The 27,931-nt window shown below is 44.2% G+C and overlaps 1 protein-coding gene across 3 annotated transcripts; it reads left to right on the top strand.

Annotated features, from left to right (window-relative positions):
* The first annotated feature begins 786 nt into the window (after positions 1 to 786).
* Positions 787 to 27,623, top strand: clip2 (CAP-GLY domain containing linker protein 2). 3 transcript variants are annotated; one of them, XM_030362027.1, is made up of 18 exons: positions 787 to 1,298; positions 3,153 to 3,402; positions 7,411 to 7,964; positions 13,343 to 13,467; positions 14,110 to 14,323; positions 17,246 to 17,443; positions 18,446 to 18,549; positions 18,859 to 18,919; positions 20,063 to 20,167; positions 21,766 to 22,143; positions 22,284 to 22,853; positions 23,013 to 23,067; positions 23,157 to 23,240; positions 23,523 to 23,679; positions 25,330 to 25,501; positions 25,822 to 26,010; positions 26,305 to 26,364; positions 26,465 to 27,623. In XM_030362027.1, the coding sequence occupies exons 2-18, from the start codon at positions 3,288 to 3,290 to the stop codon at positions 26,489 to 26,491; spliced, it is 3,168 nt and encodes a 1,055-aa protein (XP_030217887.1). In that variant the 5' UTR covers positions 787 to 1,298; positions 3,153 to 3,287; the 3' UTR covers positions 26,492 to 27,623. The 3 variants fall into 3 exon arrangements, with proteins under 3 accessions (XP_030217887.1, XP_030217888.1, XP_030217889.1); XM_030362028.1 differs by lacking the exon at positions 20,063 to 20,167 and adding an exon at positions 20,765 to 20,815 and having other exon boundaries at positions 789 to 1,298; XM_030362029.1 differs by lacking the exon at positions 20,063 to 20,167 and having other exon boundaries at positions 789 to 1,298.
* The last annotated feature ends 308 nt before the right edge of the window (positions 27,624 to 27,931 follow it).

Here is a 27,931-nt window from a genome sequence, read left to right as displayed (position 1 = left end):
ACATGGATGCATAACTTCGTGTTACTTCTTTGGGAAGGCCATTTGTAAGAATAGAGTTATACCGGGAACATATCAGTGATTCAGATATTAGTGATTAACCAAAACTTTTGAGTCACCATCTTCATAAACCACCACTGACATGAAGATAATCCACGTTGATCATTTATTTTATCTAAAAAACTAAGGGTTCCATAAAGAAATGTACAGCAGTATAAAACTGAGAATACAAATGAATGGGTAAAGTAACAATACAATATTTTTATTGTTCAATTGTTGGGCCAAACAAAATATATTATATATATATATATTACCAGGAATAAAATTAAATCAGAAAAAACAAATCACTAACATTTATTTTTATTTGCTCACTTCTTTATGATCATCCACATACTCATAGTCATATCCTACTTATACTTAACCGGTAGGCCTATCTCCAGTTTCCCGGTTCAGCTGTCAAACCTGGAATCATCCACAGCGACCAATCGCCCCTTCCCGGGATACTGCGTATGAGCTGCCCTGACCAATCACATCGTTCATATCAAGAGTTATCGCTGGAAAACTCCATGGTATCCAAACCCTGATTGGCTCCGCCCACCCTTAAGGACGAGATAAAAATCATACACGTTTCCGTTAAACCCTTTAATCTTAGAATTTTCAAATGTTTATCACAAACTGTGTCTACGTTTACTGTCCAAGCTTAAGGTGGAGACATATTTTGATTAAGAGAGTAACTGCCTTCGCATGTAGCTGGCGACCAGACACTGTTCCCATCCCTCCCCGCCCTTTGTTCTGTCTAGTCAGTGGGTTGAGTCAAACATTGGCTTTTTGACTCACAAATCAAAGCAGTGTTTCTAATAACACAAGCGAATGGCTTCTACAGCAGTTATTTAAATCATTAACATCTAACTGTCCATTGCAGGATATACATCGGAAAAGTTCGGTTCCATAACGTCACCGGTACTGGGTTGGACTTTTAAACGTGGATTGGACCCGTGTGCAGTGTTGTCTAGTTTTCTACATAGTGGTCAATACATTTTTCCCCCTTTTAGAATACACCTCATAGCAACGAAATGACAGACAGACAGACAGGCGATCTGTGAAGTCGATCGCTGACAGACGCTGGTGTTCGCATCATCCACCTCACTGATCCCCACTCTCGCTTTCCAGTTTCTCGGCTCAGCATCCATATTTGCATCCCAGGGAGTGGCTCAATCCACCCGAACCCATTTCCTGCAGGAAAATTTAAAGTTCACCGGTTTCGGACAACCACAGACGCTCTGTTTTCTTGATCCGTAGAGGTGAGTGTTTAACGTTTTTCTTTGCATGAGATATTATCTGTGTGTTGAATTGAAGGGCAGTCTCTGGACCACGTTGCCGCAGTAGCTACAACAATGGATCAAACTAGCGTTGTGATCAATTGTTGAGGTGCGCATTATCCTCCCAATGCCCTGTATCCACTCCGAATGAAATGCGTTCCCTTATTCTAATCTATTGCTGAATGCAATATTAGAGATGCTAACAGCAATGGGTCCTACATTCCTGTTTCCAGTTATGTTACCGGCATGTCGGATCCTTTTAAGATAGATAAGGATAGGACTGATGCTTTCTATATGGGCACTGCTCAGCTTTATTATAGGATATCAATTGATTCAGTGTAACAACAACAAAGCATGGATGATAATGCAAGGATATTTTGGTGTTTGCCTGAATAGGGCCTCTGTTGTGTTTTGCAACATGCTGCTTATAACATCAAATACAATACAAGGCCTTTTGGGTCTTTGGTTATAATTGGGGTACGGCCATTTAGGCATAGGCCTACGCAGGGTTTCATTCATGAAATTAACCTGTTAAATACACTAAATATCGACCAGCAGTGGCTTGAATAGATAACGATAATGATGATATCATTATATGCACTTCACTAATCACTAATTTGATTATTACCTATCATGAAATTATTTATTGTTTAAAATAATATGATATTACAAAGCAAGATAATGAGTATGTCATACATAGGTTATACATAGTAGCAGAACAGGCTGGATGAATGATTAGCTTAAAAAAATTATAAAAACACTGTTTAAATGTGGAAACACTTCCAGCAGAACTCAGGGATAATAATTAGGTTCAACTCACACTTTTAATCTGGATCATTACTTGTATTACTGATTTGTGAGAGGCTAATCTTAAATAAGCCTGGTTTAAGAGCACTGTGTAGTTCTAGATGGCATGGAACTAATCTCTAAGGGGCCCAAAGAGACAGGGGTTCTGATAGTCTGTAGGGTCTTCTCAGGGGCCCAAAGAGACAGGGGTTCTGATAGTCTGTAGGGTCTTCTCAGGGGCCCAGAGAGAAAGGGGTTCTCAAATGATGAACTGTCTAAATTCACTGACCCATCTTGTTTACGCTACAATAGCAACACAGAAAGGTAACACAACTGGTGTGTATAATACTTATTTATCAGGGTCAAAGGCTGAGGCACTTTGTTTCTGGTTTAAAACTGTAGAACAGCTAAACTCAAGAAGGACAAAAAAGTATAAGGCTGGTGCGATGAAAAATATATGTGCCATTTTGTAGAAGCTTTTTCCCAAAAGCCTTTTAAAGTACATTGAGTGGCCTCTCCAAGCATGGGAGGCCCCAGTGGGAAAGAATTCCCAAACTCTCCCAGTCTTCTGCCTGCTCTTCCAGTTGATCTAGATAGAGACCAAACAACCAAAGAGCAACAATGTGAATCTCTTGCAGACCAGTATCATCCTTCTAGCAATAAGCATATATGCAAACCATTTGGTGCAAAAACATGTATAACAAGCAAGAGGCGGACGTGTTAACATGGTCTTCCATGATCACAAGTCCAACACACCAAATATTCATCGTGGATCAACAATGTTTTCTTCTCCTCATATACCCAGATGTAACTACGGTGGCCTGAATGTCATTTCTCTCTGTTCCTTACACCTGTGTGTGTGTGTGTGTGTGTGTGTGTGTGTGTGTGTGTGTGTGTGTGTGTGTGTGTGTGTGTGTGTGTGTGTGTGTGTGTGTGTGTGTGTGTGTGTGTGTGTGTGTGTGTGTGTGTGTGCGCGCGCGTGTGTGTGTGTGTGTGTGTGTGTGTGTGTGTGTGTGTGTCTATGCCTCCAACCTCTCCCACTCCCAACAGCTAAAACATGGAAACAGACGGACGCCATTCCCACATCTAGTGCCTGGGATCCACGCGCCTTACAACAGGGATACCAGCTCGGCCTCGGCCTTAGCCCAAAACACCCCGCCAGTCTCCCTCCGACTGTCGTTTAGAATGAATATGCTCAAATCCAGCGGGCTGAAAATCCCTGGCAGGGGGCCAAAGCATTCCGGCCCAGTGGGGAGGACGTCAGCCGGAGCAGTGTCCGGCCCCGTCATCCCTAAAGACAGTAAGCTAGCGCTTCCCTCTTTACAATATAAAATACCCGTGACGTTATCTTGTGTTACGAAACCATACCATCAGCGTATTGGGGAACAAAAACAAAAACGTTCCGTTTCCGTTGAGCCAGGCTGTGACGACTCCCCAGTGTGAACGCATAAATAAATGGAAAGTTAATGTTGGTTGCAAACCCATCCCGTGCATGCAATGAGGCGCACAGCTGTATATAGTATACTATACTGCCAGACCCACTGCATAGTGTAGTGTGAGGCAGGATGGGGAAGTGGTAAGGTGTTCGACTCCAAGGCGAAAGGTTCTTGGTTTTAATCCCAATCTACCTGTAGATATCCCTGAGCAGTATACCTAACCTCTACCTGCTCCATAATGACTTCTGTCTACAAAGGTAATAACTAAATAGCAACTGTAAAAATAATGTAAAGAGTACTCTCTTAAAATCAATTGTTCTAATCGAGGAAGTTTATTATCAAGGTTCCTCTATTAAAACAGTAGATTTGAATCAAGCAAATGTAATTATAAACTTCCTCTCTGCAAGTCCACTGTTTTAATTGAGGACGTGTATTATTAAGGCTATCCATTTTAGGCCCGATAGCACAAGCCTATTTTAGATTGCAAACAACAATATTGTTTTGTGTTAATACACTTAAAGCTGGAATGCTTTCAATCGGCCTCTGTTTACAAAACTGTATTTTTTGGAAAACACTCACAGCTGGGATTTACCGAAGAACTCTGCTTTATATCTGCAGAAAGGGCAGATAGTCTATGCTCCTGTGGTTCTACAGGGTTAACGTTTGTACATGAATGCAATTCACAAACATAACTTTGAATTCTATAAACATGTCTTTTGCAGTGTACTACAACTCATTGCTGACGATTTAAATCTATTTTCTTTTATCAAAAAAATCCCTGATGTAGTTACATTTCTCTATCTATATATATCTTGAGTATAAACTAAAAATGTACTTAACAGTAGAATACAAGCTAAATTGTAAATTAGTTATTATGTTTCCTGAGTGACTTCGTTTTTGTAATAAGTAATCAACCTGATAAGAAAAGCTAAACATTCACCCCCCACTGAAGGAGACCTGCTTTTTCAATGTAAAACAAATATTCCCATGAACTTCCGTGACACTGTCCCGGCCCCGCCAGCCCCACCACCTCCGCCTCACCACCACCCATTTCCGTCTGGCCAGCTTGACGTGGGCGGCGGCAGTGCACTGAGTTGCAGCGGTGGGTGTCACGCTGGAAGACCGCTGCAGCCTTCTCCACTTTCTTGCCAGCTGTTTCAGATCCATCGAGGAAGTTGTGAAATAGTTTGAGCTCCCCTTCCCCCCAAGCCCCCACTTCCACCCACTGTTCCCGCGCCCTGAGCATCTCAATGTATGGAGAACTGAAATAACATACAGTCATCCTCCTTCCACCTTCAGTAATTTGCATTGCACAGAAGTCACCTTGCTCCAATCATTGGCCCATGCCCTCTTTGGTCTTTATGTCTACCTGCCATAAACACACTTGCCAGCTGTACCGTGATCAGCAGTATTAGCAAGAGAGATCTCATAGGGTGAGCTAAGGGGCATTCAAACACATCCTTGAAACAGGATGATTAATTGTATGTTGATTATATGTGGGAAAAAGGTTGAGATTTCCCTTGGAATGTTTTAATTTAGCTATCTCTTCAGAAAATAAATAAGACAAAGTCATTATTTTTCATATAAATGAAAGGGTGTTAACTCCTATTATTCTCACAAATGCAGGAGCAGGGAGCCTTGCCCTATTAAGGAAAATTCGTCAAATTATGTGTTGTTTTACTCCTTCTCTGGCCTAAGGCACACTTATTAAGATTTAGTGTTATTTAAACATTAATGCAAATTTCAGGTTATGGCAGTCAGTCTGTAGTGTCAAGTTCTACCTATAAGAGTTAAGCGTGACCTCTTTGTTCCTTAAAGCTGTTGAAAACCCAAATGTCGATGGTGAGCTACAACCTCACCCCCGTCAGTACCATATGGATCAAGCAGCCTCCATTTTTAGTTAGCAGGCAATGTGAAGAGAAAGTCCAGTCTCTCTTTCTTTCTCTCTCTCTCTCTCTCTCTCTCTCTCTCTCTCTCTCTCTCTCTCTCTCTCTCTCTCTCTCTCTCTCTCTCTCTCTCTCTGCAACAGATGTGTATGAATGTACTGTGGGTAATAAAGATAGGGTGAAGAAGGGGAGACCCCCAGGGGAGGGAGGAACTGGAGGGGAGAGGGAGAGTTGAGGGGCAGGCTAGGGCTCCCAGGAGCTGTGCGGAGCCCATTGTGCACATCCCATGAATGGTTGGATTGAGCCGGCGGTGGTGATGGTGGTGGTGGTGGTGGTGGTGGAGGGAGGCGGCAGCAGCAGGGGCCACAATGGTGAAAGTGAGGGCTGTGTTCCCGGGCCTTCCTGCACTTCTGCCAGGGTGTCTTTTGCCCTCAGCACCCAGCCCCCACCCCCCTTCATCACCACCACCACCACCCCTCCCTTTCTTGTTCCCTGTCGCCCCAGCAACACCGATCACGGGTCTTGCTTAGTTGTAGATTTTTCTTCAGCACCGGCACACTGATGATGTGCTGCCAAAAAATAGGCTTTTCTGGTCCTTTTGTCCATCCTTCTTATTGAAGTTACCCTAGTTGCCGATGCAAAGTGTATATATGTGAGACAACCAAGAGAGCTAGCTAGCATTGTTGTTGCTTAAAAGCCCACGATAACCTCTATAAACTGTTGTTTTGCACATTCAAACTTTTCTTCTTTAAAACCCCCCACCACTCTCACAACCTTTCAGTACTTCATAAGCTGTCGATGGACTGCAATACATGGAAGCCCATTCACTTCCAAAGGCAACACATTACACAATGACATTTATTTCCTGCTATTAGTGAACATACATAAAAAAGGAACTGCATCCCCCCCATATCTTAAATCATGTTGGCATAATCGCAAAACCTGCAGTTCTAAACAGGAAGTTAGATAACTACATTTTCTGGTGGTGTTTTTGTATTTGTTGTTGTTGTTGTTGAATACATGCATAGTATCAGGATGTGGAAATGAGATAACAAGGCAAAGAAAATGTTTTTTTTATAAGTTGTCATGAATTTCTCTTCATGTTGACCCAGTCTCACAGCCCCTGCATATGGGAGCAATCAATGCATGAGACAGAGACGGATTCTGGGCCCATTCTCAGTGTGCCAGCTAGACCGTTCTGGCATTGAACTCCACCAGAACCGGAAACCCACCCACACATGCACACAGACCAACCAAGCTCCATTTCCCGGCAGTATGGCCTAGTATAGCAGCGGGAGGCGCTGTGTGTGCTGTGGTCACCCTGCCTGGCCTTCAACAGTGTAAAACCAGTGGCGAGGCAGCCTGTCAACACCACGTCAAAGACAGCTCTGTCACTCGTCTCAGAAGCCCGGGTCGGGTTTACATCACAGCACAGCACAACAACACTCACACACACACACGCACTCACACACACACACACACACACACACACACACACACACACACACACACACACACACACACACACACACACACACACACACACACACACACACAGGGAGAGACACACGGCGTAGATCTCTGACCCACTTTAGCAGAAGGGTGAGTGGCGCCGGATAATCTGGCCTGAGCTCCGCCATTGTGCTGAATGCCATCACATAAACTTTGGAGCAGATAGATGGGTTGTTCTGAGGGGGCGGTCCACATAGGCTTGGAGTTCGGAAGGGGACACAGGGATTCAGTACATGACCTGTTTTTTACAAAGTCGTTTGAACAGAGTTTGGAGTTTGGAGACACGATAGCTGTTGTGTTACGCTATTTTTTATGTTTTTTTGTTAACAGAAACGATCAATTTAAATTCAATCTGTTCATTGCTTTGGCATTGGGTGCATTAAGTTTCTCCTATTTAAACAACGATGCCAACCAATGACCTCCCTCCATCTCTCTCTCCTCCGTCTCCCTCCGTCCCTCTCTCTCTGCCCGCAGACGTCCCTCTGAAGCCCATCACCCCCACCAAGCTGTCGGAGGTGGGCGACGACGTGCTGGGGGACTACGTGGTGGGCGAGCAGGTGTGGGTGAACGGCATCAAGCTGGGCGTCATCGCCTACCTGGGCGAGACCCAGTTCGCCCCGGGCCAGTGGGCCGGCGTGGTCCTCAACGACCTGGTGGGGAAGAACGACGGCACGGTGGGCGGCGTGCGCTACTTCGAGTGCCAGGCCCAGCAGGGCATCTTCACGCGGCCCTCCAAGCTCACCCGGCAGCAGGTGGGAGACAGCAGCGACAGCCACTCCACCGACTCCCAGGTGGCGCAGGGTCACAGCACGCCTCACGGGGGCGGCGGCGGCGGCGGTAACGGCGGGGGGGGCGGCGGCGGGGGAGGGGGGATGGGTCCGGGAGGCCAGCGCATCGTGGTGCCCCTCAGGGAGGGCCTGCTGAACAGCGTCGCCAAGACGGGCAACGAGTCGGGGTCCAACATGTCCGACAGCGGCTCGGTGAAGAAGGGCGGCGATAAGGACCTGCGAGTGGGAGACCGTGTTCTGGTGAGTGGCAGGGGAGGGGGCTTGCTACAGGAAGGGATGGGGGATATGGAACTAGGGTGATGCCTGAAACAGACGACTGGGTTCTACTTCCCGAATGTCAGATATTACCTCTGGGCGTCCATGAACACAATTTGCAACCCCTACCTGCTCCTATTATGTATCTGAATTCAAGTCTCTTTTGAAAGAGGTGTCTGCTAAATGACTGTTTAGTAAACAGTGATCTAAAAACACTAGGAAAACAAATCAAGACTTAAGAGATAGCCCTAGAGCTTAACGACTTCAAAGAAGATTCCTTTTTATGTGATTCAGTTGATATTTTAACTTATGCACTGAGACCATTAATTGATGGCTATAAATCTTCTGCTCGGATGGCCTACGGCAAGGCTGGTCGCTTGTCTCGCGAGGCTTCTATAACCTTGGTAAGGTTGGACGGGGAGCTGTGGGGTCGTTATTGTTGTAGTGAGGGCAATCAGCGCACTAAAAATAGCAAAGAATAAATCACTACTATTCTGAATTACAATTCAGATCCAGCGGATGGCTATCTATGCTATCGTTTGGATTTGTGATTTTGCTAGATTGAAGAGGCAGGGCCAGTAAACCAACCATAACATGATCTTCCCTTTAGCTTTATGTACAGACTAACATTATGCAAAGTCAGCTTCGTTTTCTAACCTGGCTTCAGGCATTTGTCTAAGTTTCAAAACTGCTGAAATCTCCCCAAAATCAATCTTCCCTGGCACTAGCATTCTCCTGTTATCCGAGCTGCGCATGCTGCTGATTCCTCATCCTGTCTATGCGTACCACTGGAAGGGCATGTCATTCTGGCCATAGTTTGGTAAAATGATCCCTTCCTCTTTTTGTGCATTTTCGCACCCATCCCCAGTGGCGCTCTTGAGTTCATTCTCCCCTGTGGTTTATTGGCCATTGGGTCGTGTTGCCTTCTGTTTATTGCTGCATGGGCACCAGGGACCCGACTACACCGACCCTGGGTATTGGCGAATGGGTGGCGGCGGCAGCCCTGTCAATTTCTCTCCTACTGGTCAATATTGTAAATCACCCTGGATTACTTTTAGCACTTAGGAAGGGAGAAGCAGGCCTGACATTGATCAGCGCTATGCGTCTTTCACCATAAGCCGCTTCCCAATGTAATCTATCTCTCTCGCTCTCTCTCTCTCTCTCTCCTCTCTCTCTCTCTCTCTCTCTCTCTCTCTCTCTCTCTCTCTCTCTCTCTCTCTCTCTCTCTCTCTCTCTCTCTCTCTGTCTCTCCACCTATCTCTCTCTCTCTCTCTCTCTCTCTCTCGCTCTCTCTCTGTCGATTCCCCCATCTCTCTCTCTCTTTTTTTCTTTCTTTCTTTCTTTCTTTCTTTCTTTCTTTCTTTCTCTCTCTTTCTCTCTCTCTCTCTCTCTCTCTCTCTCTCTCTCTCTCTCTCTGTGTCTCTCTCTCTCTCTCTCTCTCTCTCTCTCTCTCTCTGTCTCTGTCTCTGTCTCTCTCTCTCTCTCTCTCTCTCTCTCTCTCTCTCTCTCTCTCTCTCTCTCTCTCTCTCTCTCTCTCTCTCTCTCTCTCTCTCTCTCTCTGTGTCTCTCTCTCTCTCTCTCTCTCTCTCTCTCTCTCTCTCTCTCTCTCTCTCTCTCTCTCTCTCTCTCTCTCTCTCTCTCTCTGTGTCTCTCTCTCTCTCTCTCTCTCTCTCTCTGTCTCTGTCTCTCTCTCTCTCTCTCTCTCTCTCTCTCTCTCTCTCTCTCTCTCTCTCTCTCTCTCTCTCTCTGTGTCTCTCTCTCTCTCTCTCTCTCTCTCTCTCTCTCTCTCTCTCTCTCTCTCTCTCTCTCTCTCTCTCTCTCTCTCTGGGGCGGGCAAACACAGGGCCCGCTTCCAGTGTTTTGAAAAGGAATCTTGAGTTGGATTTACTTTCATTAAAATTACATTAATTAAAGGCAGGGAGGCAAACAGGGCATGCTTCCAGTGTCAGGAATAGTGTTTTGGAAGGGGAAGAGGAATCTTGAGTAAGCTTAGTTTCATTAAAATGATGTTAATTAAAGTATCTCTTAATCCAGAGAGATAAAAAGAGGAAAGTATTTTAGCTGCAAGACAATCAGTTGGTTGAGGCTTTTTGTTTTTTTTCAGTGGCGCCCCAAGGTAGAATGGCTTTCTACTATGGCTTACCGAAGTTACAACGTCTATGTCCAATTACTTGCCAGAAAAACGAATCACCAGGTCAGAACAGAAAGGGCTAGGTCATGTATTTCCAAGTCACGAAAACCCCATACATCAGAGAATAGTGGAAAAGTGGAGAGGTTGCACAGAGCATAATATATCGTAATACAAATGAACAAGCCTCATCTTAAGAATGAATTAATCTGACTGCAATATAAACAGTTTTAATTGGTATCCAAATAACCAGAGCGCTTGACAACCAGTTAAATCGGGTCCTAAAATGTAATCCGCAGAAGGTGTAGATCATGGGGCTGTGATTATCTGAAGTTATTCATCATGAAAACATGTACAATCAAACCTCAGTGGCAAAACCTGTGACTTCTTGTGCCTCATTTGCCAGCCACAATTGTGGCATTCGTCTGATGTTTTTCTTTATTGCTTGGCTTGAATGTGTCCTCGCAGTTTGACCACAGGGTTCAAAGACAGAGTGAGAGAGATGGATACAGAAGAGAGAGGGAGAGAGATTTTGCTTTTGGATGTGTTGCATATGGATTATATGTTAATTAACTGTAGCACCCGTGTCGTCTTAATAGTCTTAACAGTCACGTTGAGAGGTGGACGGTAGGCCTATCTGCCTACTTCACTCAGCTGCTGTTCAAGCAACATGATTCTCTGTTTCTCCTAAAATCTTCACCCACTGCTCCGCCTAAATAAACCCAATCAGCACCACAGTTTAGAAGACGCAAGTATTTATTTCAGATCAGGCTCCCACTGGCTTTAGATGTTTTTTATTAAACTGTTTGCGACAGTAATGTCTGACAATTAAGGGCTTTTTCCTGTCGTTCAGAAAGAGCCTTTGCACTTGGGTTTATTATTTGTCATTTCACTTCGAGTGAAGTTCCACCACCTTAAACCAATGTATGATCGTTTAGGGAGTCCTACTGGACATCCGTCTTTTTCTTTAATACCCAATGGGTTCAATGCAGTAATGTCATTCTCTGCTGTTTCACATTGTTGATGGAATACGGTTAAGTTGTTTGAAAGAAATGTAACAAATCTTTTTATTGTTATTGTGGTTACCGCAGGAGCAGTGGTTTAAAAAGAAATCTTGAGAGCGAGGGAGCGTGGAAGAGAAAGAGGGGGATACAGGGGAGAGGGTGAGAGAGCATGAACAGGCACCGATGAGACGGGTTCCTCTGGTTTTGAAGGGTGGGAACAACAAACCACATCACATGGGCCGTCTCTTAATAGAGACATACATCACAATGTAAAACCGCTTTTACATAACCATATACATGTGGTGATTTGGAACTCCCACCACTACTGAGGGGACCATGGTAGATCACAGTCTTTGATGAATAGAAGCTATGACTGCGTTTCTGAAGCTTATGGTGGCAACAAACACACACACACACACAAACACGTCAGGAATAAAACACTCAGAATTATCACTTGCTGGTTGAGGTTTAATACTGTATTTGCTTACTAAAATGCTGTTGCATTTTCATCTTATTGAACATTTAAAATAATTAATGAGCATAACTTGAATTGCTTTTTTAAATCTTACCTTTAACACTGAGTGGTTACCTTCAAGATATATATTGGCATATCCATGTAATATAATGGATTTCAAAGGCACACAAGATTGTGTTGTGAGAAACGCTGTCTAGCGTGTCTCTTGTGGCTTGGTAAAAAGTGTTTCCATGCAACATCACACTGTTTGCGGTTTAGAAACTCGACAGCGTAGCAAATGAGGGACAGGATGTTTGTACGATGGTCGATTTAAACAGCTCTTTCTTTTTTTCACTTGTCACAGTCGCACATGTGCTGACCATGTGTCACGGGATGAGAGGCATTCGCTCGCTGGTCATGGTGATACAGCACTATGAGGACGACAGGAAACAGGAAATCCTTGAGATGTATTGTAAACAAAGAGCGAACCGACGTGTCTTGATGGACTGTTTGGTCTAGTTTGGTCCCGATATATAGTCTACATCGTCTTGTTTGTGTCAAAGCTGGAGATTTAGGAAAGAATATGCTGGAACCTTTTTGTCATTTGTAGCAGTATTTGTAGCAGACGTTAAAGTCTGTTGGAGAGTTGTTTTGTTCATTTTCAAAGGATACAGCAATGCTGTATCCTTTGACAAAGACTTCTGTTTCCCAAGTGTTTTTCTTACATAAGTGCATGAATTGGAAGATATTCCATCACATGACAAGCAAAAGGCTATTTTTCCTCCAACTCTGGACATGAGGTGGAGGAGGAGGAGATTGACTGGGAGTAGTTAGTTCCTTACAGGTACAAGCTTCAACCTGTCAAGACCATGACTTTAAAAGACTATATTAACTGTGGACACTATTGACAACGCTGAAAGGTAGTATACTAAAAACCAGTGAGGATCCACTCCATCCCTATGATAATTAATCCAATAGCAAATAGCTGATTAAGTACTTCTCTGAATACAGATTGAGTACAGTAATCACTTTTGTTAAATGGGGATTTTCCCTACAAGTCACCGTGAAATTTGCTCAATATTCTTGGAAATGACCATAACTTGATGAACAGGATGATTTCACCGAACATGGTAGCCAGCTATGTGTTTGCGCAGACAAACACATAGCTGGCTACCATGTTCGGTTATTTTAGCAGCAAGACTAAAATCCAATCTTGAAGAATCTTCAAGGCATTCCTCTTATCTTTTGTTCCACGCTAAACCCGTCATCACATGTTCCCCTGTACTGCCAGAGGGTCGACGACAGCTCTCATGCTCTTCTGTGTAGAACATTTCAAGACAATTCTCAATGTGCAGCTCTTTTATTTTACATATTGATGATATTAGAGATGACAGCTCCACTGGTTTTGCTTTCTTAGGAAGGTTGGTTGTTCCGAAGATGTTGGGATTTCCCTTAACACTTGAGATGACTAAATGATGTGTGTGTATGGTCTCAATTTAATGTTATAGATCTTTTTCTTTTCTTTTTTTTGCAACATAAATGTTTTTCGGAGGAACAGATCTATTATAGTTTGATTAATTTTTTTCCAGGGGTCTTCCTAATCAGCTGACAAATAGCCCCAATCCTTTTCAGATGTTTATACTGTTCACTTTATGAATTATGGATGATCAGTTAACCCCAACAGCTGTTATCCCTGTCCCCCACCGGCTCCAGTCCGTTTCCTCCAGATTGTGCTGTCAGCAGAGCGCTGATAGGTGTGGCCGGTGTGTGTGTTCAGGTGGGCGGCACCAAGATGGGCGCAGTGCGCTACATCGGCGAGACAGACTTTGCCAAGGGGGAGTGGTGCGGCGTGGAGCTGGACGAGCCCCTGGGGAAGAACGACGGTGCAGTCGCCGGGACCAGGTACGCGGACGACAGTGGCACATAGCGATATGCATTCCAGCAGGAATGAACTGGGAATTAGTCAGATGAATGTTATTGCTGTTGAATGCTTGCTGACATGAATCATGTGTCATTCATCATTAGATTGAAAGGACTATCTCTGCACCTTCTTTTCTCATCGTCTGTGAATACGTTTGACATCTTTAATCCACTTAACGTAAAAAGGAAATCCTCATCGCGTGATTTATATCGATGGAGCGTTAACTGCTGACAGTGTTAGTATGTTGTATGCTGAATCACTAGAAGACACTCATTTCCTTAGTTGTTAAACAACTGCCTTAGCAGCATTTTCTGTCAGCAGTTACTATTTACAACAGCAAACGGCAATACCTATTCTAAAATGGACACCACACGTACGTCATACACGTTCATGATAACTTCGTTATTATTTGCTGACAATACAACTTTCATCCGTGTCAAGAGCTGTGGAAAAAAACAGAAACAGCTCATGTCGATCAAGTAGTTACACTTGGCAGATGGCAGGCGACCCATGGGGATTAACTTACTGAACAAAACTTAAACAAGACCAATACCTTTTGTTGTTCTGACGAAAAGCTCAGACCTCACTTAAATTCCTGTCTATATACACTCTATCTCAAACAGGTACTTCCAGTGCCTTCCCAAATTCGGGCTGTTTGCCCCCGTCCACAAGGTGATCCGCATCGGCTTCCCCTCCACCAGTCCAGCCAAGGCCAAGAAGAGCAAGCGCATGGCCATGGGGGTGTCCTCCCTGGCCCACAGCCCCAGCAGCTCGTCCATCAGCTCGGTCAGCTCCGTGGCCAGCTCCGTAGGGGGGAGGCCCAGCCGTGCCGGACTGGTAAGCATAGTCAAGCCCTCATCTGGTTTTGTTTTGAGCCTGTGGGATCAATATTAGATGGACTGCGTTCATATAGCGCTTTTCTAACCTGTGGCCACTTTATAATTAGGCCCTAACATTCACCCATTCATAAACTGACAGCGAGGTCAAACATGCATGGCAACAGCTAGCTGGTTTCATTTCAGGGCATTTGGGTGTCTTGCTCAGAGACACTGAGCTTTGCTTCGACTCACAAGTCTCTAAACGCCTCGCTCAACTGCTTAAACTTAGTGGAAATGATCAGAGAGTTAAAAAAAACTCTGCATTGCAGAACCCATCGATATGAAGGGTGGCCCTTCATATCATGGCAGAAGTCGTGTGTGATTGTAAATACTTGTCATAGCAAAAACGTCTTTCTAGTCCTGGGTAAATTATATTGAAGTCTAATCAAATATTGTACCGTTTCCCAGTAAATCCATGTTCAGTGTTTTAAAAAGCTTCCAGTGGTAACAAGGTGATTCTATACCTCCAAGTTGTTTCACTGCAGAGGGGAGCTCGGGTGAGAGCATCATTTCAAGTAAGGTGTAATTTCTGTCAAACGTAATCGCGGGTGAGTCTGTTAGCTGCGCTATCTTGCTCATAGAAATTCTCAGACATTTGATAGGTGGCAGGGTCTCCGATCATCTGGTAACGCTAGACTACAATTTAGTCTGAACCGGAGAGTGAACCAGCAGCTTTCCTATTGACAGACAGCCTGCTCTACTTCCTGAGCCACTGTCTCCCCACGTCCAACAACCTGTACTCATGGGGAAGTGGAGAATGTTAACAGCGCGTGAGGCTTGGGCTGGTTTTAAACTAATCCATGCCCATTGTTAAAACAATGTTGCCAAAGGATGCCAGGTGTGAGGGAATATATGGTCCGGGCTGATTTGCAGCCATTTTTCTTATATGCCAAGGCTGGTAAAACAACAGTCCTATCTTGAATGCATTTTGGATCCATCGCAATGAGAGTACTACAGTGCACACTTACAGATTGAACTGATTCACTTACCTCTCAATATGGCTTCTCAAATTTGATCTTTGTTTAAGGGTTGTTCTTGGACAGCCATACCTCGGTAGAGGTAGCTATGCCTCAGATAATTATGGAGTAATATGGCATCTGTTTTGCTGCCTATCAGACCAGTGTCCAATACCTGTATACATATGTCTTAGCTCTATAAGGTAAATCGATTGATTTACCTTATATTTGGTGCACAAATAATGAATTCTCAGTATGTATTCAGTGTGTTTGGTAGAAGCATTTAAGAAATACAAAGAAAAATGCCAACCATAGATGTGTGCAGTAATGAATGAAAGTAATGAATTAAGAAATGTAGTCTGTTGTTGACATGCTAAAACAGTTAAGATAACATCAACGACTACTAGGTAATTTTTAGTGCACTTGTGTTTAATAGTTGGTTGTTGTTGTGTTAGAAACAAGAGGAGAACGGCTCCTTAGCTTGTAGCATGCAGGGATCCTCAAGATTGGTTTCAAAGCCGCGATGGCTTCATTTCATTTTGAGGTTTCCAGGCCACACAGGCGTCAGAAAAGCCCAGTTCCCCGGTCCCTCGGTGCTGCTGGGCTAGAGAGCCCTCCTGTGTTCCCTGAACCCAGCCGCTCTATTCAATCATAGCCCGGGCGGGACGGAAGTAAAACCCACCATTTGCAAATCATGTGCCATTGAATTGAAACGATCTAAAAGGTCTGCTACTAGAGTACCCTCTAGTGGCCAAGAACTGAAATACATCATCCGTCAATCCATCCTTTTGCTACCTTGTACAGCCCTCCCAGTCCACTTCTCATTACAACACAGCTCACTTTTCCCCTCTCTTCCACCCACCACCACCAACCAACCTCTCTCTTTCAAGCTAGTGCGCACTCCTTTCCGGCGGCTAATGCGGACAATGCTATGCTGCTGTATGGGAGACTAATAACAGCATCATTATCTCTTTCAGGGTTTTCCATCTAGATTAGGGTGAATAGATAATATGTCTGGGCTCTCCTGATTGATTGAGTTTACCGTTATATTTGCTGCACAAATAAAATATTCTCAGTGTGTATTTAGTGTGTTTGAGAAATGCAAATCAAAGATGTGTGCGGTTATGTGTCTGGAGATACAATGTTATTGTTGTTGACATGTTTAAAATGCTTTATATGTCAACAGTTAACAGACAACATTTACTATTACTAGGTAATAAAAGGAGAACGGCTCCTTAGCTTGTAGCATGCAGGGATCCTCAAGGTTGGTTGCAGAGCTGCGATGGCTTCATTTCTTTTTGAGGTTTCCAGGCCATACAGGCGTCAGAAAAGCCCAGTTCCCTGGTCCCTCGGTGCTGCTGGGCTAGAGAGCCCTCCTGTGTTCCCTGAACTCAGCCGATCTTTTCAAACATAGCCCAGGGGGGACGGAAGTGAAAACCCACCATTTGCAAATACTTTGCCATTGAATTCAACGGATTGAAATAGTCTACTACTGGAGTACCCTCTAGTGGCCAAGAATAGAACACCCTCTTATCTCATCCAACCATTGACACCCTGTACAGCAATCCCCGGGCCACCTCTAATTGCAAATCCACAGTCACTTTCTTTTGGCCCCAATGTTGTATTGCACTTCACTTTGGTTATTTTCCGCCCCTCTGGTCCTCCTCCACCCACCAACACCAACCGACCAACCGTTTTTTCAACCCGGACTGCGCTCTCTTCCTATACTTTGCTGCTGTATGGGAGATGAATAAAAGCAGCAATGCGTCTTTCAGCATTTTTCTTCCAAACCTAGCTGAATCAATAATAATATCCCGGCGCTCCTGATCGATTGATCTCATACGTGGTTCACAGACTATATACTTTGCGCCACCACCACCACCCACCGACCTCATTTAACCCTGGTGCTACTTCCCCTCCCTCAGCTGACGGAGACGTCGTCCCGCTACGCCCGCAAGATCTCGGGCACCACGGCGCTGCAGGAGGCCCTGAAGGAGAAGCAGCAGCACATTGAGCAGCTCCTGGCCGAGCGAGACCTGGAGCGGGGCGAGGTGGCCAAGGCCACCAGCCACATCTGCCAGGTGGAGAAGGAGATGGGAGTCCTCAAGAACCAGCACGCGCAGGTAGGCCCCTTCTGTGGTGTGTGGCGTTCACTATGAAATAGCAAGCAGTGACGTAGGTCCTGATGTATTTACCTGAGGCAGTGAAGTCATCATTACGCATGGGCGTAGGCGTTGATTTCGCTGGGGACGCTGGGGACAAGTACCTGATTCATTTTATACCCAGCGTTAAAACCGAAAACTTGAGTTGGAAACGCTTTCTTCATAAAACGTGTCAAACATCACAGTTTTTTGAATACATTTCATTCATTAGTAAGCTACATGGGTATGCCGCCTTTCAGAACCTTTCATTACCTGGCACTAAAGAGAAAAAAAAGAGTGCATCCTTATTGTACCCAGCACTTCTGAAAATGCACCGAATGCGTCTCTGTCCCCAGCTCATTTCAAACCAAACTGACGCCCATGCTCATGGGCAATGATATTTCAATTTTAGCTCTCAGTTTTACTTATGGGATTTAGGGGTCACAGCATCATCAGGCTTATTGGTTTTGTTTGCACTTGGCTAATTAACATCAGACTTGATGGTAAAATAAGGGACCCTTAGGCTATGTACGGACTTAAATTATTCCTTGACTGTAGTTTAGTTTTATTTTGCTTCTGGAGGGTCTGGTATTCTAAGGGTTTGAATATTGAATGCCATTTGATGTTGAAAAAGAGGTAGATATCGAAAAGTCCCCTAGCGGCCATCATAACAGAATGGGGTAGGTTCCACCGATGTAAAGCACCAAGATGGCCGCTAGGTGATTCAGGCCCACTGAGGATCGCATCACGGCCGAGTTCTGATTGATTTAAAGCCGTCCTCTCCAGTGCCTGGAGAGCAACAGCAGGCAAGTGAAGGCTAGACTGGAGCTAATGAGCTGATTAGCGGACCTCTTTTTTACTCAGACCGCCTGAAGGTTTGTTATTCTCTCAGAACTTTGAGCAGCTTTGAGAAACATCGTCTTCAAACAATCATGTCCTTGCACTAACGAATGCATGTTTTTCTTGTTGTTGTTTTAAACACAGTATGTCTCAGAGAATGAGAGTACCATGCAGCAGGTGAAAAACATGCTAGCCGGCACGCAAAAAGACAAAGTGGAACTGGCCAATCAGCTTGAAGAAGAGAAAAGGTATGCAAGTCACATCCCCTTGGCAACTTCTAGACCGTATATGTTGTTGGCATAGTTACTAGTGTAAGGTTTACCCTTTTTTTTGTTTAGGTCACCTGTCTGACAATTTAAATAGATATATTGTACACATGTTAGACGATGAGATGCACGTCATGCTTTGTGCTAACTACAATATGTTGTTTTGTTTCAATAATTACAATATTCCGTACAAAGGTTGCATTGACAGTGTCATGACAGTGAAGAGGCCAGGAGGTAGACAGGAAGTGGGAAGCTATTCTGTAACCTCACCATGACTTCCTGTCCTCACAGGAAGGTGGAGGACCTCCAGTTCAGAGTGGAGGAGGAGTCCATTACAAAAGGAGATCTGGAGGTATTCTGTCAGCACACACAAACACGAGACACCCGTTTGATCATCCCGGGTGGATTCATGAGAGACAACACAATATTGATGGGCAGACATGGTCTGACTGATAAAAACAACGGAAGAATCTGATAAATATTTGTTTCACCATGTGACACAATGGGTGCGTTCCCATCCAGTCTCTCACATATTTATCTGAAATTCATTGGCCAACATTTGTTCCGGCTGTATCTCATTGGGCAATTTATGTCCAACTTTTTTGTAAACAAGCACAAGTTAGCTTGTGCTTGGTATACTTTGTGTGTGCGCCGTATTGTACCGTGTGTTGTATTTGCGTACTGTTTCCGATATGCAAGCAATGTTGACTTATGAAGGAGGATAAAACAGATAATTGGCAAAGCACCCTAATAGGATGAGGCACGCTATATTTACAATTCAAATTCTATCTGATGGGAAAGGCAGACTCAAGTTCCTATTGGTTGATCATCGTGCCATGGCGCCGTGGCAAAGTGCTATATTCTGTTGGTCTGACAGTATCGATGACATGGGTAAGTACAATCTTAACAAGGAGGACTCTGTTTCATCTTGATTGAGAGGGATTCTGACCTAAATCCTCAATCCAAATCCCTTCCCCGACCACCATCCTCCACCCACTCACTATAGTGATCATCGGGTCTTCACTGGCAGTTCAAAGCCCTGAATGATCCAACATCAACAGCTACGCTGTAGCTGATAATTTAACCCACTGGCAAGTTTTTTCTTTCAATTACCCTGTGGTCTGTATCATTTCTAATTTCTATTTCCAATCCCATGGGATGAAAGGTCTGACAAGAACACAGGAGAAACACGATAAAACCAATTTGGATGTATGCATGTATTTCTTACTGGAACTCACTTATTCCTTTAACTTGGAAGACATTATACATTTGTTTTGAGTAGAGGTAACGCACAACCACATACCCAAGGACATATTCCTACTTTTATCCGATTACAATATCATGGGATTTTCTTCCCTTTTGAACTTTTTTCCCCATGGGATATCTCCTCTATCTGTATTCCGGGTTTCTTGCCCTGCGGTTTTTTGGGTCCTCTTTACCTCTCATACTCCCTCCACCTTTCCCTTTCTCTATTTCTATCCCCCTCTCTCTGTAGACTCAGACCAAACTGGAGCACGCACGCATACGTCAGCTGGAGCAGAGCCTGATGCTTGAGAAATCAAGAGCAGGGGCGCTCCAGAAAGATTTAGAAACCAACAGGGTAAAACCCCCGAGAAGCCCGGTGCTTGTAGCCTCGTTCGACCAGAACATCCTGTTGTTTGGTTGCTTTTTTTGTCGTGCCGTTTCGCACCCATTTTTCGGTTGCATTCGTGGCTACATCATTTCCGAGTGATCATGCACCGCTCTTTTTATTTATCGTTGTACTTTCCCATTTCATTTGCCCCGATTGTTATTGTCTCAGTCTTCAAACGTGTGTTTAAGCATGGAGTAGGATGTCTGTGTAGACCTTGTACAGAATGAAACAACAATATTAATCGTGTCGTTTTTCAAGATTTGAGTTTAAAATCGCTCATGGCAATCAATATTCGTCCATACTTGGTTGGCACATGTGGACTTAGGTGACTCTCCCTTCCTCTGACATTCTAAATCATCCCTCTGTTGAACTCTGCAGACATACAAATGTAAGTTAAAGGAAAAAAGGTCCAAAAGTAAAAAATATGTAAAGTTGAATTCAAATACGGTTTAAACGGCCGTGCCTTGATCATCAACCATGGCACCCAAAGGTTGAGAGATCTCGGAACAATCGACACGTCTATCCAAATCCGTACAAAACAAAAAGGTCTGCTTTTGCCAACAGGGAAGGCCCAGCCATGATGCAGTGGCCTTGAGGTTGGGTAAGAGAACCAAGGTGAAAAAAAAACCTACGCCGTGGCATTGATTCTCTGCTGACTTATCTCATGTCTTGACTTCAAACTGCCCTGCGACGTCGTCAAGGATGTCATACCTTTCGTAGACCTTTCATCTTTTTCTCTCTATCGCGTGTTGGTCCACAATCTGATGCCGCCAGACTCGATCAACACCGCAACACTGCAATGTTGTACACTTTGTGCCCTGGTGGTTTAAATAACATCTACACTCCTTTCTCCTCTCTTTTTCCCTTTCTCTGACATTTGAGTGATTGGTATATATTTTAGGTTGTTTGGTAGTGCCTGTCCATATGTAGTTGGCAGAATTATGCCACAATATTTGATCTTTGCTTGTTTGAGTCTTTCTCCTTTGTTTTATTTCCTTTTCGCTTGGCAGTTGCTAGGCAATACGAATGGCTTGTGCTATCCACAATTCCTGTTTAATAGGCCCGACAAATCTTTGATACAGTGGCACATTGGTTTGTCTTTTAGCTTTGTACTTGCAAAATGCATAATAGATTGACCTTAAAGAAAGACAAAATGTAATCTGATGGTAAAAAACGTTGTTCCTTGGAATTTGAGATATTGTTATAAATAAAAATGTTTTTGCTTAATACATATTTAGTACAGCGGGAGCTAAAACAGAAAACAATCTGCCACTGTTCCGATATTTTGGGGTTGTTACTGATGATGACTCTCTTGGACTGTGGGATTTTCATGATTTATCCACCAGAACATCTCTAAAGTATCAATGTTCTGCTGCTCTTTTTGCTCAAAATACCTCAAAATATGTCAGGGTGTTTCTGCTTTGATCGTGTCACCCTAGCTAGTGTGGCACCAATTCCCCATACCGCCTTTGAACAGGAGGCAGACTATCTCTGCCCCCCCCCCCCCCTCTCCCCTGATACTAGAGTCTTCTCATCATGACGGATCCCCTTGTCTCTCTATCCAGCAAACAACGGTGGAGGAGAAGAGCCGCATCGTGCAGCTGGAGGAGGAGCTGACACTGAGGCAGGCCGAGGTGGCCCAGCTCCAGGCTCAGCAGCTCTCCACCGGCGAAGACGGCCAGGGCGGTCAGCAGGACTTCCAGGCGCTGACGGCCACTCAGCCGGAGGCCGTCCTCCGGGAACAGCTGCTGTCGGCGGGCCGTGAGCGCCTCAAGGAGAGCAGTGAGCTCAAGCAGAAGCACGAGGAGGCTCTGGCCGCCGGCCGGCAGGAGATGGAGACGATGAGGGCGCTGGTGGAGCGGCAGAACCAGGAGATCGGCCTGCTGAAGCAGAAGGTCCAAAAGGCCACCAGGGAGAACATGGAGATGATGGACAGCTGGAAGGTAACATGTGATTTATTTTTTTCATGTAAAAAAAGTATAGCTACCACTGTGTAGAAAGCAGGTCTAAAAAGGGCAGTTTTGTGTCTGCTGAAATCCAAACATCAAATCCTTGTGAAACTGACCTCTCCCATGACTGACAGGTGAAGCTAGAGACCATGGTCAGTGACCACCAGCGCTCCTACGAGGAGCTGAAAGCCACGTTGAGCGGCGACCGGGCCACCCCAGCCGGCCAAGAGCAGGACCCGCAGGAGCTCAGGGCCTCCCTGGAGAGCCTGAAGATGGAGCACATGCTGGAGGTGGAGAACCTCAAGGCCAAGCACAAGATCCAGGCGGCCATCCTGACCAAGGAGCACGAGACCCTCAGCGTGAGGCTGCAGGAGGCCCGGGAGCAGCTGGCCCAGGGCGCGCCCGCCGACACAAGGGGCCTGAGGGAGACCGCGGAGGAGCTCAGCGCCGCCAACGAGAAGCTGCAGAAGGCGGACGACCGGCTGGCGGCGCTGGAGGAGCTCCGGGCGGAGCAGGAGAGGAGCGGCCAGGATCTGAGAGAGAGGCTGGAGCTGTCAGAGAAAAAGATGAGCGATTACAAAGCCCTGCAGAAGGCTCAGATAGAGAGCCGGGAGGAGATCCAGAAGCTGGAGGAGAAGCTCAGGGTGATGGCCAACAGACTCCAGGCCATCCAGACGGACCGCTTCATGTCCCACGATGCCAACGTGGGTACAAGGGGGATAGTCGTGTCTAGATGTTCACATGCTCTCTCAGCTATGGGAAGAGAACATACCCATGTCTGTGCCATTATATAGACAACTGCACTTTCCGCCCTCAAAAGTTGCTTAATTTCTTCTACCATAATGTCATTCATTCCTGTTTAGGTTATAGAGGACAACGCGCTCTCTGATGAAAAGACACGAAGACAGAATATTGAAGGTACTTTGTATTTTATTTATAGAATATAATCAAATATCCTATTTACGGAAAAAGACAAACGGCAAAAAAAAAACTTTTTTTTATTTCAGAAACAATGGAGAAGCTGGTGAAAAGAGAAAAAGAGGTCTCCACTCTCAGTACGCACGTGGATGCGCTGAAATCACAGATCTCGGGTAAACTGAATTCATGTCCAAGTTTGTAATAACCAAATATACAACATCATGTAACATCATAATTATAATGATCACTTATTGGTCGTGTTATCTAGGCTAGCATGACTATTATGATTTATTTGTTTGGGAGTTTATTTCACAATGATTCTGAAATGTTTAGCGAGTGATTGATTTTTATCTTTGCATCTTGAGTGTTGGTTGTAATGTTTAACATCTCATGTAAAACCATGTAAAACAGTGACCATAAACAATGACACTTTTATGGTGTGCCCTTCACATCAGCTCTGGAGGGCAAGGTGCGCTTGGGGGAGAAGAGAGCCGACGCCCTTGCCAGGGACAAGCTGCGCCTGGAGGCGGACCTTGAGTCCATGACCAAAAAGTCCCATGATGCATCTGGGCAGCTGGTTTTCATAAGCCAGGAGCTACTGAAAAAGGAGAGGTGAGCTGCTCAGGCCAACCCATATGTACAAATTTATCTAATTGGACAGCCCCTTTAATTTAGGAATGATGCCTAGATACTCTGCAGCATGTGCTCATTATTTAACACCTAATTTAAAACCAATTTTACAAAAATGAAAACCCACTTTGATTGGTGTGCATCCATATACAGACCCACATAATTTCACGTCATTTTCCAATAGACCAACACATCAAGTGCTGCCATGTCCATTAATGAATAACTATTATATTACAGTTTTTCTCAGTCGCTTTGGTACATTTCTCAGATCAGAATTGAAATTCTCAAAACTACCTGTTCAATCTTCACATCATTGTGTCAATGGTGCACATCAAAAAAGCAGTTTCTCCTTCCTTTGAACAAGTTGCAAAGGCACATGTACATTCATGCAAATGATTATGTACAATTCTCTGCTCTTTCTACATTATCAATTGCTTATGTCATGTTGATCAAAATGTATTGTAATGGGTCTCTATTGAATAGTCTCACCCCCACAACATTTAGGCATTCCGGTAGTTTATTGCATAAGTCTTTACATGCAAAATGGTTGAACAAGTTGTCATAATATGTCAAGCATATTTCTATACATTTCCATTAGACTTATTTTCGAAATCTGTCCTGAATTGGTAAATTGCTACCAGGTGAATCTTGGCTTTGGTGGACCTCCTGAACCATGAACTGTTAAGTATATATATAGCTGGAGCACAACACAATGTTACATTGTCTGACAATGGAAGGACAAGGAATTGGACAGGGTCAACAGCCAGAGAGAAGAAGAAGAGGAAGAGGAGTGAGGCTGGCTGAAAATTTGTGGCCCAACAGACAGGAATGTCAGGACGTGTAGGAAGACTGCACTGTAATTCCTACAGCAATGCATGCACAGTTTACCCTAAGGAGATTTTCCTACGTTCACATTTCTAGCAATGACATGGTCTGTCAACAAATTACAGTACAAACAGTCAAAGCGTAAATGTGAATCTTCTTGTCCAGTCTCTTGCAATCAATCTCCCACATGCAATAACTGTGTAACTGTCTAACGGTGTAACTTACAATTTACAATAATTGTCTTCAAAACTTTAGCCATAGTTTACATCGGAACATCCCTCCAGAGTACACTGTTGTATTGACAACATGACTAAGCAATTTGACTGTCTTATCTGTACACAATGACACAAGGACTTGTCATTGTGATGGCACTGACATGTTCATTGACACAGATATTTACTTTTGAGAAACTAACTAAGGATTTTGAGCAAGAGACTGGCTTTTTCATGAAATCCATGGTGTTTTGCTATTTGTACAAATTGTTTTGAGAAATGCACCTACTGTTTTGCAAATTTCAATTCTGATCTGAGAAATGTACCAAAACGACTGTAAAACTGTTAAATTTGAAGAAGCAAAGGCATGCGTCTATTTCTGGTCTTCGTCAATATTGACAATATTTAAGAATAGTTGAAGTTTAAGTTCAGTCTTAATAAATATAAATATTGATTGTGGTAATTTAAGTTTTTTAGGTATAGCTAAAATGTTAAGGAAACCTTGGACCCTACTCACATTGCCCACAAGGGTACGCGTACCGTTGGTTGGGAACCCCTTTATCAACCATGGTCTTTCTCTTTTATTCCCCACCAGGAGTCTGAACGAGCTGCGTGTGCTACTGCTGGACTCCCACCGCCACTCGCGGGACATGGAGAGAGACCTGGAGCGGGACCTGGGCCGGGAGGTCCACAAGGCAGAGTGGAGGGTGAAGGAGCAGAAGCTCCAAGAGGACATCAAGACTCTGCGTGACAAGCTGCTCCTACTGGTGAAGAGGGTGTGGTTGTAGGGGGGAGTGCTAGGATTGTTTCGAAGGTCCACAGTGTCCTTGATGGTTTTAACCAAATCCTCGAGTGAGGCCTGGGGAACAGCGTCTTGTCTCTGGTGAACAAACGAGTTTGAGTTCATCGATATGAGGGGGTTATATTTGAAGCCCGGGATCGACTCAACTTGCTGGCTTTCCCTGTGGTTGCTCTTAAATCAGACAAAATACAATATCTGTAGTCCATGCATGCAACTACAGATATTGTGTTGAATAGTCTTCAATTGGGATCTATAAAATATAACGCAACCAAACACCCCCCCCAGGGTCGGGAGCGTTCCTCCCCGGACCACCGGAGGTTCTCCATGCTGGACCCCTCCACCTTGGACTCTGAGGTGACGCGGCTGCGCCAGAGGCTGCTGAGCACAGAGGACGCCCTGAGGAACGCCATGGAGCACAACCAGCACGTGGACCAGCTGGTGCAGGCCATGGGCAGACACCCCGACAAAAGCCCCGTAAGACATTGAAGTTGCCATAATACCGGTGGTGTCTAAAACGACATCACCCAAGATAAGCTAGGGTATGAAGGAACAGCTCCAATGGTACACAGAAAAACAAAACCATTGGTATCTTTCCACTTATTTGCATTAACTCCAAGAAGTAGCTCCTAGTTTTAATTATTGTCCGATACTTAAATAGTGCTGGTATTTTATCAGCAGGGAAATTATATTCTTGACAAATTCTATGAAGTTTGGTTATAACTGTTCCAGTGTCCATTCTAACATATATAATTTTTCAACGATTAACAGGTTCATGGGGCAAATTCAGCTAATGGCATTCATCAGCAAGAGGCCGACCTGACCCAAGATGTTTGTATTTCTTTATTATTGTCATTTATCATGGCTGTTAATAATACATGATTACATTCATGCAGAGTTTCTACCTCTTACATCACTCTTTCTTTCCCAGGAACATGCCAGGATGAGAGAAGCTTGAATTGGGTCACACAGAGGTACATTTCCAACATGAGAAAGTAAAGACAATTTGATGTTCAGCCTAATGCTGTGATGGACTCCTGAAGAACTCTTCTTCCGTTTGCAGTTAATACCAAAACAATGATCCTTCTAAACTGAATTTATCTGTTACTGGAAACACCTATTAGCCAATCGCAGACAGAGTCAGCTCAATGTACTATGAAATGTGGATGGTAAATGGACTTCAAGGTGACATGGTATTATCGTTTCAAAATAAAAAAATTGGTATGGGATAGTTTGTGATAGACAGCTTGGATCCATGTGTGTTTCCGAGGGAAACCAACCCTAAACTCCTGAATCTTGAATCTTGTATCCTGAGTTTGAGGACAGTTGGTGGACAATTGGTGGACAGCGACCGAGAAGAACCTAAGGGGTCCGATGCACCCCGCCTCTTTTATTTATTGCTCATACTTTGCTACTATGCCTTGTAACAATGCTCTGTCAAGTCAGTGGTGTTTGGCCAGCGAGACCCCCCCCCCCTCCAACAAGTGGCTTAATCTGAGGACTGAAAATAAATGGATGTTAATTAAATCGAGAGCCCTGCTGTGTTTCCAATGTCCACTTGTGTCAATGGAATGACTAACGAGTCATTTTGTAATGAAGCCTTCCATAAAAACTCAATCAACTACCATTATACCTCTTGCCTCCAGTGATGTTCTCCTACTTTCCCCCGTGTTCCTGTTCATATGACTCCCTTCATACCCCCTTGTGTGATTAAATATGATGCTGAACATTGTGCACATCAAGGCCTTTCTTTTGCGGTAGAGATACAAAAGGGCTTAAAGTAGAAGGAAAACAATGGGAGTTCTTCACCTTGGCTATTATTTTCCAACATGCTACCAAAACCTAAATACTGTAAGTCTTCCAAATGTTGTAATTTCAAAATCACCGCTCAACGAGGATAGGCGACTGACGCTAAGTGGTCCCTTCTGGGAGCCATTGATACAAATTCTTATCAGTATTGGGACTTCGGTCAGCTAATGTTCTGGTTTTTCATTGAATACTTTATAAGATATTCTCCAATGGAAGATTTATACCCTTGATTATTGCTGCAACGGTTTCAGAGATTGAGTCATTAAATATTAACAATGTGGGCAAAGTGTTTTGGTGCTTTATTTCACAGTTTGTCAGTGCATTATTTTTCTCAAACTTTATTCTAATTAAAGCCCAGTCATATTTACATTTTTGACTATGAATTAACTTTATTTTTATTAATAAGGTTCCTTCTTTCTAACAGTCAAATTCATCAAACACAGTATCAGTAGAGGTCAAAGGCATGTGTAGTAAAATCGGGACAAGAAACAATTAATCACAAACAATACAAATTATTCTAGAGATTTAACCAGCCTCTATAAAAGTAAAACCTATCACTATCTTATACATTCACCAAGAACCTTTTCTT

This window comes from Gadus morhua, chromosome 7 (genome assembly GCF_902167405.1).
Source record: "Gadus morhua chromosome 7, gadMor3.0, whole genome shotgun sequence".
Taxonomy (NCBI): domain Eukaryota; kingdom Metazoa; phylum Chordata; class Actinopteri; order Gadiformes; family Gadidae; genus Gadus; species Gadus morhua.
The sequence above is the reverse complement of the archived record's forward strand: the minus strand, read 5'-3'. Positions and strand labels throughout refer to the sequence as shown.

Excerpts from the sequence above, each read along its gene's own strand:
- clip2 (XM_030362027.1), top strand. The coding sequence starts at position 3,288 with ATGAATATGCTCAAATCCAGCGGGCTGAAAATCCCTGGCAGGGGGCCA. Across the intron at positions 23,241-23,522 it reads GCTGAAATCACAGATCTCGG|CTCTGGAGGGCAAGGTGCGC; the intron begins GTAAACTGAATT and ends CCTTCACATCAG. Across the intron at positions 26,011-26,304 it reads GACACCCCGACAAAAGCCCC|GTTCATGGGGCAAATTCAGC; the intron begins GTAAGACATTGA and ends AACGATTAACAG.